Source organism: Thamnophis elegans, chromosome 9 (genome assembly GCF_009769535.1).
Source record: "Thamnophis elegans isolate rThaEle1 chromosome 9, rThaEle1.pri, whole genome shotgun sequence".
NCBI classification, from domain to species: Eukaryota; Metazoa; Chordata; class Lepidosauria; order Squamata; family Colubridae; genus Thamnophis; species Thamnophis elegans.
The window spans coordinates 18,611,829-18,627,472 of NC_045549.1; the positions used below are offsets into that span (position 1 = coordinate 18,611,829).

Sequence of the window (15,644 nt, forward strand, 5' to 3'; positions counted from 1 at the left end):
AGATATTTTCACTCTTCTTTAGTGGAAGATCCTTGACTAAACCCAAAAGTGTTTTTTTCAAGAGTCAATTGGAGGAGCAAAACATCTTCAAAGAAAAACCACAACAGTCCAGTTGCCTTTTGAAAAAAGCACCTTGAGTAAAGGTGTCCCTGCAGATTTCCCTTTGTTAGTCATTGCCAACTATAGGACGCGGTGTTCACCTACATTTCAAAGCCATTGAGCTGGTGTTGTCTGGAGACCATTTCCATTGTCATATGGTCAAGATGACATCATGGAATGCTGTTAAATGGTACCTATTTATCTACTTGCATTTGCAGGTTTTCAAACTGCTAGGCTGTCAGGAGCAGGAGGCAAGGACAAGAGGTCATCCGGTCGTGTAGCACTAGGGTCTCAAATGTAAGCTGTCAGCTTTACAGCCCAGTGTCTTAACCTCTAAGCCACACTGCCCATATCCTGGAATTCCACTGTGCTGCTGTTAGAGAACAATCCTCGGTCAAAAGACACTAATGGCTATCAATGATGTATGTAAGGAGCTTAGGATTCTATTTCTGTTTTTTTTTTAGGTAGGTTTTTCAGAGTTGGAAAAACTCTTCTTTTTAAATCTGCCAGTCACTGCCATAGTCCTGAACCAGATAGATGAGTACTCTGACAATTGAACAATTTCTTCCATCCTAGGAATCACTCATTTTTCCTCTCAAACGAAAGTATTACTAAGCATCAACAAAGCTGAGAAAAGGCCAAGTCAGATCATACTTCAGACAGAATGTATGAATAGTTTAGTATGGTATTTAAAAAGTGCAGTGAGAGTGGTGCAAAATATTTTTTATGCATAGCAGCCTGAATAATTTAGCCTGAAATGCTACCCATTGCATTTTTTACAGATTGTTCTTGGCCATAAAAGATAAAATTCACAAGTCTTTAAAACAAAAGGAAGACATTTCTGTAATAAGAAATGTCATAATAAAATGAAGATTTGAAATCCATTGGTTATATTACATTGAAAAACCAAATACCTCCCCCACCCCAAATGAAATACAAATAACAGTGTAACTATAACCAGTGCTGGGGTTTAGCCAGTTCACACCTATTCGGGAGAACTGGTTTTAACTTTCTAAGCAGTTCGGAGAACCGGTTGTTGGAAGAAATCTCATTTTGTTTTTTTCCCACTTTACAGGGCTAATCCTGTAAGGAAGGCAGGAAGGAAACATTCTGGTGTTGTTTCTAGCTTAATCTTTATTGCCCTGCTTAAAGAAACTGCCTTTCCGGTTAACCCTCATTACAATGTAACATTGTAACATTGTAAGCTAAGGTGAGAGTGAGTTGGCCATGCCCACCCAGTCATATGACTACTGAGCCACGCCTATCCAGCTGGCCATTAGGGCAGAGAACCGGTTGTTAAATTATTTGAATCCCCCACTGACACAACCCTGGGAATCCTGGTAATCCTGAAAATGCTCCCATAACCCATGGATACATAATATGAAATATTTCAGATCAATTTACAAGGTGTAATTATCTCCATTTAGAGACAATTCATTTAGAAATGTGGAAATTAAGAGTACAACACTATCGTCAGCACCACCTCCTTCTTTATAATACAGTCGTACTATGCCCTTGCTTCTTGCTTCTTTTCTTGAGAAAAGTACTATACTGCTTGGAAAACAAGATTATGTATAAGCCTAGTAGAAGCAGAACTGTGTTATCAAAATTCTGTATTGTAGTAATACATATATAGTATGCATACACACACACACACACACACATGAATACCCCTTTACAAGAAAGCCTTAGATGACATTTACAGGAGATGAAACCAATAAAAACTTATTGTTTCAGGATCTTCTATCTCTAGCAAAGCAAAGGTTATGTTGTTGGTAAACTGCTAAATAATAAAAAGGAATCTGCTTTAAATGTCAGTTTCTTTATATTTCATCTACAGGTTTGAGCACAGCAGTGTTTCAGAACTCATTTCAACAACTAAAATCAATGTTAGACCTTGTCAGTGTCACAGTATAGTCGACATCAGAGAATGTAAATAAATTTCACCTGTGTAGTGAATGAAGCCTGACATAGGTGGATGTGGTTAGATCAAAATGATTGCTCACAGACTATATTCTATACATTAGAATTGCTAGGGTACTTTTTCCAAACAGATGACAGCAAGAACTTCAGAGACATAGAAAAGGGATGAGGTTTTATAGATGCTATAACAATAAAGACTGATCCCATATTCCTATTTGGACTAAAATCCATAGTAGAGAAGGAAGACCAGTTTTACTGGCTGATAGGCATTTTGCACACTCTCAGCCAAATTTGTCATGTGGGTGCTACTGACTTTACAAAGTAGGAATTATGTACTTAATGGTGCCAGGCTGCTGGGTTATAGTGCCTAGAGCAGTGTTTTGCACCTTTTGCAATTTTAAAAGGATAGACTTTAACTTCCAGAATTCCCCAGCCAGCCATGCTGGGAGTTGAATTCTGGGAATTGAAGTCCACACTTCCTAAAGTTGCCATGGTTGAGGAACACTAGCCTGGACTTTAGAATAGAATAGAGTTGGAAGGGACCTTGGAGGTCTTCTAGTCCAACCTCCCTACTTAGGTAGGAAACCCTACACCACTTCAGACAAATGGTTATCCAACAAGTTAAAAACGTCCAGTGTTGAAGCATTTACAACTACTGGAGGCAAGTTGTTCCACTGATTAATTGTTCTGTCAGGAAATTTCTCTTCAGTTCTAAATTGCTTCTTTCCTTGATTAGTTTAGTTTCCACCCATTGCTTCTTGACCTGCCCTCAGGTGCAGAAGTGGGATTCTATTGGTTCTGCCCGGTTTGGGCAAAGCGCATGCTCAGTGACCCGGTTGTTAGACTGGTTGAATCACATCACTGCTCAGGTGCTTTGGAGAATAGCTTAACTCCCTCTTCTTTGTAGCAGCCCCTGAGATATTGGACCACTGCTATCATGTCACCGCTGGTCCTCCTATTCATTAAACTAGACATACCCAATTCCAGCAACCGTTCTTTATATATTTTAGCCTCCAATCCCCTAATCATCTTTGTTGCTCTTCTCAGCACTCTTCTAGAGTCTCAACAGCTTTTTTACATTGTTGCAACCAAAACTTCTGAGGTATTTTTCCATATGCCTCTTGATTATCCCTTTCTTTCCATGTTTTCAACAAATTTATTGCTTTCCTGTACTCTTAAATTTGTCTGATATCTGATAAATATGCTAACACATTTCATATACAAATGTCCTATGCACTATAATTTAAAGGGAACTTATCATTCAGATCCCAGGCATCATCACTGCTGATACAAGTCCCATCTACCCTAACCTTTGTTCCCTTCATGGAGCATGACCAGTTTTATGAATTGCAAGAAGGCAGTAGGAAATTCAGAACTTGAGCATCAGTGATAACATTTCACACTGAACCATGTAACATATTTTACAGTACATCAAAGTATTGATCATCAACTATCAACTTTCCTTTATTTCCCAAAATGTTATCATGATCAGTATATCCAAAAACAGGAACTCTGAATTAATAGATAAAAAAATAATTATCACTTTGATATCCTGAGTCAAGATATTCATTCTCCCATCTCTCAAAAACCATCTAATTGTCTTAATGACATTTTTGCAATACTGGGAACAAGGACTGGAAATGGTGCTGTGCCTTGAGCTGGTGCTAAATTTAAAAAAAAATCATCTCAATGTTACACTAAAAGAAAACAAAGGAGACACACAGACAGAAAGAAAGACAGACAGACATTCATTCACTCACTCACAAGTCCAAGGTAGACTGGTGCTTTATATATGGCTTTATATGTAGCCTGCCAATGAGAAGAACTTACCAGAACTGTGTAAGTTTCATCCCTGCTCAGTTGCTAGAATTACTGAGGAGATGTGAAACTATCAAGCCAGTATTTCTCTTACAAGACAGAGCAACCAAAACTCAGAACTAGAATGATGGGTTTGGAAATTGCTCTGCTTAGTAGGGAAATGGGCCAGACCCAGATTTCCAATATTTCCAGATGAATAGCAAATTCATTTGATAGGAACAGAAGGACATTTTATCTACTACTTAACAGGGATTATGATATTGGAGTGACTAAAAGGAATCTTTAAAATCTTTTCTCCTAAGGTGCTAAAGCAGAGTTAATGGCAAATGATACCTTTATCCTCTTCTTTGGTTATTCTACATTATTGGGCAGCTGTGTACATGGAGAAGACGGGAGGGTTCTTGTTAGAGCAGAGGTGTCCAACCTTGTCAACTTTAAAACTTGTAGACTTCAATTCTCAGAATTCCCTGGCAAGCATGAATGGCTGCAGAATTGTGGGCGTTGAAGTACACCTGTTTCAAAACTGACAAGGTTGGTCAGCCCTATTTTAGAGTGACAAAAAGGGACATAGACAGCCATGGAGGAAGAAAATGATGAAATGTACTGTGTTTCTTTTGACCCCTTATAAGTGCTTGACCTGATTTTCGGGGAGGTCTTATTATTTTTGAAGTGCAGGAGGCGGTGAGTGTGGTCACATCATGGCTGCTGCTGTGTTGCAATATTTTCAGGGGAGGGCTTATCTTAGTGCATGCGCGCAAAAGCCCAATTGGGCTTATTATCTGGGGAGGTCTTATTTTCAGAGAAACAGGGCCTCAGGAGTTCATGACACAACTATGACTTGCATACTTGTGTCAGATGGGGGAGAGGCAAGGAGATAAGAGTGAAGTTTTCTGCGTGTCATCACTGTGGACATGCCATAATTTAGACACAATCCTTGTTTCATGTAGAAATCTAAGAGGAAAGTATACAGAATTTATTATGCTCTGATTTTAATCAAGAGAACTGGTAAAACATTTCAAAATATAATTTGAAATAGTTTTTTAAAATTCATTCATTCTTCAAATTATTCTTCAAGTATTTTTAAATATTGATCCTTCATTCAACAAAAAATAACAAAACATTGATGCTTATTTGCCTTCAGCATTGCATTTTGGTGCCCAAATGCTTCACGTGGAAGTGACACTGTAGCAATAGGAAAGGACAATCTCAATAATATAATACAATGACAGCATTGGTGCAAAAATCAGTTACTGCTTTTTGAAAGGTGAACTTTATCAACAAGACAACTATATAATGTAATATGGATTTTCTGAGGTGAAAATGAGTCTGCCATAGTGGTTGGAAGCAGCAACTGAAAGGAATTGTAAAGTTTGTGCTTCCCCAACTGGAAACTTAATCTTCAGATCCTGACACTCCCTTTGTGCCCCCAGTGTATGTTCTGGTGGAGTGAAGCAAATAGTTGCTTTTTCTCCTTTTCAAACACCGCAGTACAATTATAATAAAGAAGAAAATGGTGCAACTTTGTATGCCCCATAATATATAATCAGTCTGCTAGTCTAATGTACTTATATATAATAGCTTTTTCAGGGTGATTAAGAAAAAAATAAACAAATAAACAGAAATTGTTCTGAAAGGCAAAAAAAAAAAAAAAGAAAGAAAGAAAGTTGAGCCGTTCCATGGATTTCTTTTAATTTTTAGGGTAGATGATCAGATGAAAATTAACCTGACTTTGTGATCTGAGCATGCCATATTTTAAGCTTAATATCATCTAACAAGGCCTTCTGAAGAATTAGTTCTCATTGTGGTTAATAATTAGATGCCCCTTTTTCATAAGTGTTCTAATCTGTACACAATACTGTTGTGTATTTTGAAATGACTATATGATCAGATTTGATTAGTCATTGCTTTAAAATATTTCATAATAACTTTTAACTTCTTAGACTTTTCTAGCTTGAGGATTGGTTTCAGTTACACTGATTTTAAGGTTATACGTTTCAAGAATTATATTCACTGATTACAATTTTAATACATTTACAATAAATATGCATATTAAGGTCATTGGTCACTGGACCAGAAAATGGATTTAAAAGATATAACTAGGGGTATAAATCTGTAAAATCCATGGGATAATAAAGAAATGAGTTGGAGAATGGTGGCTCATTATTACGGTTTTCACCAAAAGTCCACTTGACAGAGAGATAATTACAGATGACCAAAAGGTATGTGATTTATGATGGGATGGGATAGATAGGATAGGATAAGATCGAATTGAATCGAATCGAATACTTTATTGGCCAAGTATGATTGGTCACACAAAGAATTTGTCTTTGGTGCAGAAGCTCTCAGTATACATACAAGCAACAAAGTGATATAATCATAAGATACCAAAAGGAGAAAATAGTGGAAAAGATAAGAAGGATAATAGTAATTCAGACATACTACATGGGTAAATATCCTTAGACACAGGACAGTACTTTGCTAATTAAGTGTTCAGCAGAGTGATGGCTCAAGGGGGAAAAACTGTCTCTGTGTCTAGTCATTTTGACATGCAACACCCAATAGCGGCATCCAGAGGGAAGGACTTAAAACAGTTCATGTCCAGGATGTGAGGGATTTGTAGATATTTTCTCAGCTCTCATTCTGACTGGTGCAGTATACAGGTCCCCAATGGAAGGCAGGCTGGTTGCAGTTATTTTTTCCGGCAGTCCTAACTATCCATTGAGGTCTGTATGTGTCCTGTTTGGTTGTTGCACCAAACCAGACAGTTAGAGAAGTACAAATGACAGACTCAATAATTCCTCTGTAGAACTGTATCAATATCTCCTGGGGCAGTCTGAGCTTTCTGAGTTGACGCAGGAAGAACATTCTTTGTCGTGCCTTTTTAATGATGGTTCTAAATGTTACGTGCCAGTTTCAAATCCTGGGAGACTATAGAACCCAAAAAATAGAATGTCTCTCCTATTGATACTGTGTTCTTTAATATTGTTAAGCGGTGGTAGAGGAGAAAATCTCTTTCTAAAATCCACTATCGTCACTACAGTTTTCAGTGTAAGGATTGGCAAGCACATTTGTTTCATTCATACAATGAAATACATACTTTCAAAAGCAGACACACCACTATGTATAAACCAGTGGTAGGATTCAAGTGTTTTTACTACCGGTTCTGTGGGCGTGGCATGACTTGATGTGTGTGTGTGACTTGGTGGGCGTGGTAGGGGAAGGATACTGTAAAATCTCCATTCCCACCCAATTAGCTGGGACTCGGGAGGCAGAGAATAGATGAGGGTGGGTTCAGTCAGAGGTGGTATTTACCGGTTCTCTGAACTACTCAAAATTTCCACTACCGGTTCTCCAGAACATGTCAGAACCTACTGAATACCACCTCTGGTATATACTATATATGTCATTCAGGGTGGTTTCACACACGTGTGAGAAAGACATGCTCTTGCATGTCTCTACTCCTCCTTGATGACAAGGAAGAAAAAAGGCACTTCCATATTCCTCGTTTTCCTTCCAGTCAATATTTTGCACTATCATAATTTTTAGATACGGTGTCATCTGCTGCTACACAACTCTTATCAGCATTTTTCCCAGCCGCCGCTGTATATGGAAACTTACACTGTAACAGAATTATGAAATAAACCTTACTAAATCTTGCATAAAGTCTTTACACTGATGCCACTGTCCCCTTTGAGGATAAAAAGGCACACAAAAGGGGGATTTTCTTAATCTTTTCATTTGTTTTCTCTGTCTGATCCACTTTTTTCTTTATCCACCAGCACTTGCAGTCAGAGGGAGCATTTATCAGAAGGACCGCTGGGTCTTAGCCTATCCTGAATTTCTGTTGCTCCAGTTGTTGCTGGAGTTGTGCAGTTATTGAATGACACAGACCTGCTGGGCTCAGAAATAAAAACACCATCCAAAGCCAGCAGGGGTGGAGCTGTGTGGCTCAGAGATATGGCCAGCAGAACAAAACTGATGGCTGGTTGCTATGGTGCTGAGATGCCAGGATCATTCCTTATTAATGTCAGTGAGGTCTTTCATTGGAGTTGTTTTTAACTGAAAAGGCTGGCAAAAGTCAGAAAGAGAGCACCAATTCTGCCACTGCAGGAAGCAGAAAGAAGGCCAAGGAAGTGGTTTTCAAGGCTAGCACTTCATTCTGGGAGATAGAAACGAGGAGGAAAGGTTTCAGCCTAATCGCTTTTTTGTCCCCGATTGTATAGCAACGATGGCAGGGTTTAAAACACTTTCAAAATAAAATTACATTTTAATGAGGGTCGTCCTGTTTTTATCCCATTTATGTTCCTAGGCAGCCAAAAGACCCGTTCCGCTGCTCAGGTTTGAGTCTGAATTAAAATTCGCAAAACCAATTGGATTGCCCATAGTCAACTTAACACTATGATAGTTTTATTAATTATGCTAGTGGGCTGTCCAGTGGTGGGATTCAAATTTTTTAATGCCAGTTCTGTGGGGGTGGCTTACTGAATGTAGCATGGCTTGTTGGGCATAGCAGGAGAAGAATACTGTAAAATCCCCATTTCTGCTTGATCAGGATTTGGGAGGCAGAGACTGGCAGGGCCAGTCAGGGGTGGTATTTACTGGTTCTCCAAACTACTCAAAATTTCCACTACTGGTTTTCCAGAACTGGTCAGAACCTGTTGAATACCACCTCTGGTGCAGTCACACCTCCATAAGCCAAATCTGAATTGCAATAGTGGTAAATAGTAGCAAATCTGAATGTATTTCCTAGTACGGATAATAGTGACCAAGGACATCTTGATATAGGAGAGGCTGCAACTAGCAGAAATTGCTGCATATCAGAAATGCCAACGGATATCTAAACTTAACATCTCAGTTGTGCTGAAACCTAGGCCTTTCATAAGCCCTCATTTCTCTCTTGCCAATATTATATTTCCTTTTCTTATGTGTTCATTACATAAAAGCATTTCCAGACAAAGCCATCCTTCTGTCATGTTGCTTGATGGTTTTATTTCATTAACTTCAATGAAACAATAACACATGTCAATCCTAGTGGGTCAGATCAAGAACGTTTGCATACTCTCAGCTTCTATGCTATTTCTTTGATTTGTAGACAATGACTATCTTCCTTTGAGGATTCACCTAGGAGTGGGATTCAGCTGGTTTGGACCAGTTCAGGTGAACCTGATGTTAATTTTACATCTGGTGCACTGAACTGGTATTTGCAAGGACTGACTGGCCCCGCCCATTCAGCCCCTTTTAGGAGTCCCCAATGCAGCCCGGTTTGGATGCCCGGTAAGTGCAGGGCTCTGGGAGGGCGAAAAATGGGCCTCCTGGAAATTCCAGAAGACCGGAAACGGGCCTGTTTTGTCTTCTGGAGAGCCTCCGGAGCCCCAGAGTGGCTGTTTTCACCCTCCTGGAAGCTTGAGAAAATCCTCTGGAGCCTGGGGAGGTGCGAGAAGCCAAATAGGGCACGCCCACCATGGGCACGCCTACCCAGCAACTGAGCAGAGAACTGGTTGCTAACATTTTTTCATTCCACCCCTGGATTCACCCAGTTGTGAGAAAAATGAGAGTGGAAAGATGCCTCACCTCAGACACCACACAGTTGAGTTGGAATATCTGTCCCTCTCCTTCCACCTGCCGTATGCAGAGTTTGCATACCAACTCCAGTGTGTTCAGGCTGAACCTTTCCAGGGTGAAGGTACAATGCAAATTTCTTTGACATCCACTCCAGATATGGTAAAATGGAATTTCCTGAAGAAGAAATAACACTGATAATAAAAATGAATTTCTGATTTTTCACTTAGTCAAAATCTATGTTGGATGTAAATCTCATCCAGATTAATGTAATAATTGATGAAATATAATTAAGAGTAGAATGAAAGAAATAAAAGAGTAATAGTTCCATAGTAACAAAAGTAACAAAATGCATAATTAAGGTAAGTATATATTTAACATTTTTGTTCTCCAGACAAATGTGCTTCAGAATTTTAACCATAGCCAAGGAATTCTGGGAAAAGAAACTCCAATTATTTCAAATGGTATCTGAGAATCTAAATCAAGAAAAAAGTTTCTAACTTAGATTAAATTTAATGCCAAATGACTGAGATTTATGTAACTGATACTTATTAAATTCCCACCACTCATTTTTACGTAAATTCCCAAAGAGATTTCTATCTTTATATAATATTTGCATTATAAAAAAGAGGTTAATTCTTGGAATTAACAGCAATGAAACTGGGTAGACAGGCAGATGGATTCTAATTATGTTTCATTTGTTGTTATATATATATATATATATATATATACACACACACATACATACATACATACATACATACACACACACACACACATACATATATATACATATATACATATACATACATACATATATATATATATATATATATATATATATATATATATATATAAAATTTCATATACAATCATTTTGTATATTACAAAAAAAATATCTATTGTTTCTATAATCATTATATAAATCACCAACTGCAAATTTTATTTATTTATTTTTACCCCGGGTTATCATTTTATAAGTAATGCAAGGCAGTGACCATGCATTATACTGCTACTTCTTCTATTTTCCCCATAACAAGAAACCTGCGAGGTAGGGCTAAGACCGTGATTGGTGGAAAGTCATCCATCTGGTTTTTATGCCTAAAGTGGGACTAAAACTCCCATTCTCCCAGTTTATAGCTCAGCATTCTAACCATTCACCAGACTGGCTCTCTCACCCAAAGGTAATGCTCAAGATCTGTGGAAAGCTGGTGGTACACCCTTCAATAATTATGATGAGGACAACACATAAGAATAGTTCTGTTGAACTAGGCCAAGAGACATTTTGCTTCTTATTAGCTGACTATACTTTGGGATACTTGCATATACTCTATTTCCTTGAAAATAAGACCTCCCCGGATAAATAGCCCAATTGGGATTTTGAGCGCATGTGCTAATATAAGCCCTCCCCCCGAAAATATTGCCACACAGCAGCAGCCATGAGGTGACCACACTCGCCATCTCCTGCACCTCATAATAATACCTTAACAAAAATAAGGTCAAGTGCTTATTTCGGGGGTCAAAAGAAAATAAGACCCTATCTTATTTTGGGGGAAACCAATTAGGAGTCTGCGTCTGAAGTACTCTCAAACAACAACAGATAATAGTGAGCCATCAAGACTAATAGTATTTGGCAGATCTGCCTTCTATTGGTTTTCCCTATTCATTTTTTTAAGTACCTAAGTTAGTGGCTATCATCATGTCTTGAGGTAATGACATCCGCAGGTTAATTATACATGGCTCAGTCATACCGTCTATTAACCCACTAATTCCTTTTCACGTACAGCTCACAACCCCTTAGTGTGCATGTGAGGTTAGTGATAGTTTTGCCTCATTATGCATTGGTTTACACTTACTTAAATGAAACAGATCTGTTATTAAGTTGACCCCTCATCCAGTTTAAAGAGATCCCATTGCTATCTGGTTGATGTTTTCAGCGAACTTGGTCTGCTCACTGTGTACTCCTTATCAAGATCCTTTATGAGCATTTAAAAGTACAAACCCCAATACACATACCAGCAATGCAAATAGAATCATTTAATCAAACAATGCAGCAGCAGGTGTTAAACATTCTTTTATCCTTCTCAAGTATTCAGCAATTTCAGAAATCCTGTATTCCCATTTGACTTTGAAACACTGGATGGTGCTTAATATTGCAAGAGGGCTGATGAATTCTCATAGAATTTGGCAATTCTTACCTGGTATTTTGCTAGTAGTTTACTCTTCCATAGGGAATGAGTAATATCGTGAATAGATAAGCGAAGATTATGAGTGCTACCCTTAAAATGTAAAGCCTTTGGATCCTCCAATAATTGTCCACCCATTTGCCTCTCCAACTGCAGCACTTCCTGAGAATTGGAAGAAAGACAGAGTACATTTAGCACGCTATTAAAAGAGTCATTGATAACATATAAATTAAAACAAAGTTGTGCACCACGCTCCATTTTGTGAAGCTTAAGATCACATAAATTGGTCATTCATTCATTCATTCTTATAGCACCCCAATTATAGCCAAATGACTTTGGTGCCTTACAATTCTAAAACCTTTTTTTAAAAATATTAAAACAATAAAAATATTCACAAAATAATTTCACACAAACAACAGCCGTGATGATAAATCAATGGATAGCAAAACCAAGTAAGGGGACCCTAAATACATTTGGAGCTCCAAGCCCAGCTACATAGATGACTTTTTAAAGCTTTGCAAAATGTCAATGGGGTTGGAGCCATTCTAATCTTTGAGGAGAGGTTCTTTAAGGGCTACAGCAGAAAAAAGCACATCAGCTGTATCGCTGAAAGAGCCACCAGAAATACTCACCAATTGTATCTCTGAAACAATATTATTAGTTATGGTACTATGTTTTATAGATGAAAGCAGATTTGAACCCAGGTCTCATTTCTCTAAATTTAGTTTTCTGTTCTGTACACTGAAGCATTATATCCTCATAATGACTCCTAAATAGGTTATGGATGGATCAGAACAGGCAGGGGTTGGCAACTTTAAACATTCAAAGCGCCACAAAGGTCCTAACCAGAAGTCCCCTCCCATTCAATTCTGGAGCCAACTGGAAGTCTGGTTTCACTACCATAGAGTCTCCACCTAGTGCAGCATTCCTTTTCCTCTACCTGTCCTAACCGAAAGCCATATCAATTGGGAAGCCGACCAGAAAACCCACCCCTCACAATAGATACTTCTCCTGGCATGCCATGCTCCCCCCCCCGTAAGCTGCTCTCAAAATTGTGGCACCAACTGGTGAGGGTTAAAATAGCCACATGCGGCTCCAGAGCTGTAGGTTGCTGATCCCTGAGCATAGGGAAAACATTTTGCACCAAGAAAAACTTCCTTGATTATTGCAAGGAAGGTATCTCTTATACAAACCGATTGTAGGACACATCTAGAATCTGGTCAACAAGATAAGGTAAGGACTATATACAATCCTATTCTGATTCAAACAAGAAACACCTGATAGGATGACTTGTACTGTATATTTACAATGATTTTGCAAATTGATCCCATAAATCAAAATTAACGTAATTTCTATTTGAATATTCACTAACACACACACACACACATACACACACACACACACGTGTGTGTGTGTGTGTGTGTGTGTGTGTGTGTTGTATTTGAGCTGATAAATAAATAAATCAGCTCAAATACAACACAAATGTAACAAAGGCAACAGTAAAAATATTGGCTTTCTGTCTGGATGGTCTCCTGTGATGAGCCGATAGACAGAGAAAGGAAGCAGTATGTGTGTGTGTGTGTGTGCATATGTATATATGTGTATATATATATTTCTGTACAATTGCCAATAATAAGCCAAAGCAGAAGAAGACTTCCTACTAAAACCATAATTAGAGGAGCAATTCTGCACTTCATAAATGAAGGTAAAAAGGGACTTTAGGTCATACATGTAACACCTGTCACAACTCCTGGAACCAAACTTATCTTTGGTCCTGGAAAATGTAACCATTTCAAGGACTTTCAGACTTTACTACTATGTGAGTATCTCCACATGCAGTCCTGTTAATTCATTAATTGGATTTTACAAATCACATCCACGGGGTGCCTCACCTCCCATGTATGCACGTACACTACACACATAAAAGAAAGGAAAATATGTCTTTTCTTCAACATACAAGATCATTATGATGATCATGCTCACAAACTATTTAGCAATAGCAATAGTAGTAGACTTATATATCGCTTCATAGGGCTTTCAGCCCTCTCTAAGCGGTTTACAGAGTCAGCATATTGCCCCCAACAACAATCCGGGTCCTCATTTTACCCACCTCGGAAGAATGGAAGGCTGAGTCAACCCTGAGCCGGTGAGATTTGAACCGCTGAACTGCTGATCTAGCAGTCAGCTGAAGTAGCCTGCAGTGCTGCATTTAACCACCGCGTCACCTCGGCTCTTAAGCATAGCTGAGAAGGCTGTTGTCCCCAACTAACCTGAAAATTCTTAAAATCAAAATGGTGTTTGCATTTAAATGAGGGGGGGGGGTAATTAGAAAACTTTTAGAATTACACTCTGCCAGTCAGTTTTAGCTTATTCCAAGAACACCTTAATTATCTTGTGAAGATGCCTAAAAATCAATAATTTTATTGCTATCAATGTTAATTACACCCAAATTATATTCCTGAGTTGTCAGAAGGAAAATTCGCTGTATCTCCTTATGGTAGTTCAGTGATATATTCCTCATACAGACTATATACTGTTGAGCATAATTAAAATTCACTTAAACAGGAAGATTTAATAACACTGTGATCATTCTTATATAATAATCCTACTCAACGTTTCAAAGCAATTCAATACAAGCTTGAAAGGAAGATGGACAGTATTTCTAGTTTCATGTTACAAGCAATGGAATGAACATTTTAAGGTTTTCCTTGCTTTTGGTTTCCCTAAACTTGGAAAATTTGACATTAGGGATTTTTTCTGAGTGAATAAGGGAATAGATCACAGAAAGAATAAAGCTTTTTCTTGGTTCATGAATTGGATTACATGTAGGAAGAATTAGATTCAAGTGCTGTTTGAACCATCACCAGGTAACACTACTAATAATCTATATATTAAAAATGGCTCTCTCTCTCTCTGTCTGTGTGTGTGTGTGTGTTTGTATGTGTGTTCCAGCATAACTCTGGAACGCCTCGAGCAATTTCAACCAAACTTGGTTCATAAATGACTTACTCTCTGGAAACAATACTGCGGGGGTAAGATACTCTTAACACCCCTCAGGGTGTATACAATACAGCCTGTTGTGCCTTAAAATGGCTTCTACTGTAGAGTGTAGTGGAGTTGCCATGGTAACGGCTTCACAGTACTCCACAAGGGGGCTCCCTCTGGTAAGGGGGAAAATCTAACATTAGAAATTAGGTTTAGGCCAGACATTTAACTCCTATAATAAATACCCGGGCAACACCAGGTTATCAACACTAGTTATGTAATAATAAGTAATTTTACTTGGAATAGCTTGCATTCGGAGACAATACCTTTACATCACCAATACTGTATTTGCCTATCCCAGATCCTTGGGAATGACTCGGTAGTGTCAGGCTCGATTAAAATGCCAAATCCACTGAACATCTGGCTGACCATGCAACCAAGATAGCAACAATAATAGTACTTTTTATTTTATTTTATTCCTTCCTTCCTTCCTTCCTTCCTTCCTTCCTTCCTTCCTTCCTTCTAAAGTTCAAAACAAGTTCAACTTACTCAAAAGAAACACGTAGTGTTATAAAATTCAGAGGGCTGATTTAATCTGAATGCCTTACAGTGTTTGTACGCCGCCTTGATATTTTTTTGGTCAGGACTCATGTTTGACATAAAACTAGAATAAGTAGGCAATTGTACTGCTAACTTCTTTCGAGGCACCTATCCTTACTTTCATCTAGTGTTACAGTACTAAAAACAGCTCTAAATGGACTTGCTGTTTGGATACACATTTATGGAAGTTTGCTTGAAGGTCTCCTTGGTACTATGCACAACACTCTTGGAATGTACTGTGACTTGCCAAATGTTTCATAATGCTTCTGTTGTCCTGTGCTGGTCAAATGTATGGTCAAGTATGACAGGGGGCTTTTATGCTCTTCAGTCCCAGGATAAGGCTATATATAAGTAAGCTTTGGATTTATTTAATCAGACTAGAGTACATTAACTTGTATATTATTATAATTATACTCTTTTGTATATTAATGAATACAACATTAAAAAAGTAGGATGTGTATCTATGTTAAGTAC

At 38.2% G+C, this 15,644-nt stretch overlaps 1 protein-coding gene across 1 annotated transcript in view; it reads right to left on the reverse strand.

Annotated features, from left to right (window-relative positions):
• The window catches only part of UNC5C (unc-5 netrin receptor C), a 158,482-nt gene that overhangs the window by 3,826 nt on the left and 139,012 nt on the right, over positions 1-15,644 (reverse strand). The window contains exon 15 of the mRNA XM_032224337.1: positions 11,598-11,747. Coding sequence (XP_032080228.1) covers positions 11,598-11,747 — 150 coding nt within the window. The remainder of the gene's footprint in view (positions 1-11,597; positions 11,748-15,644) is intronic.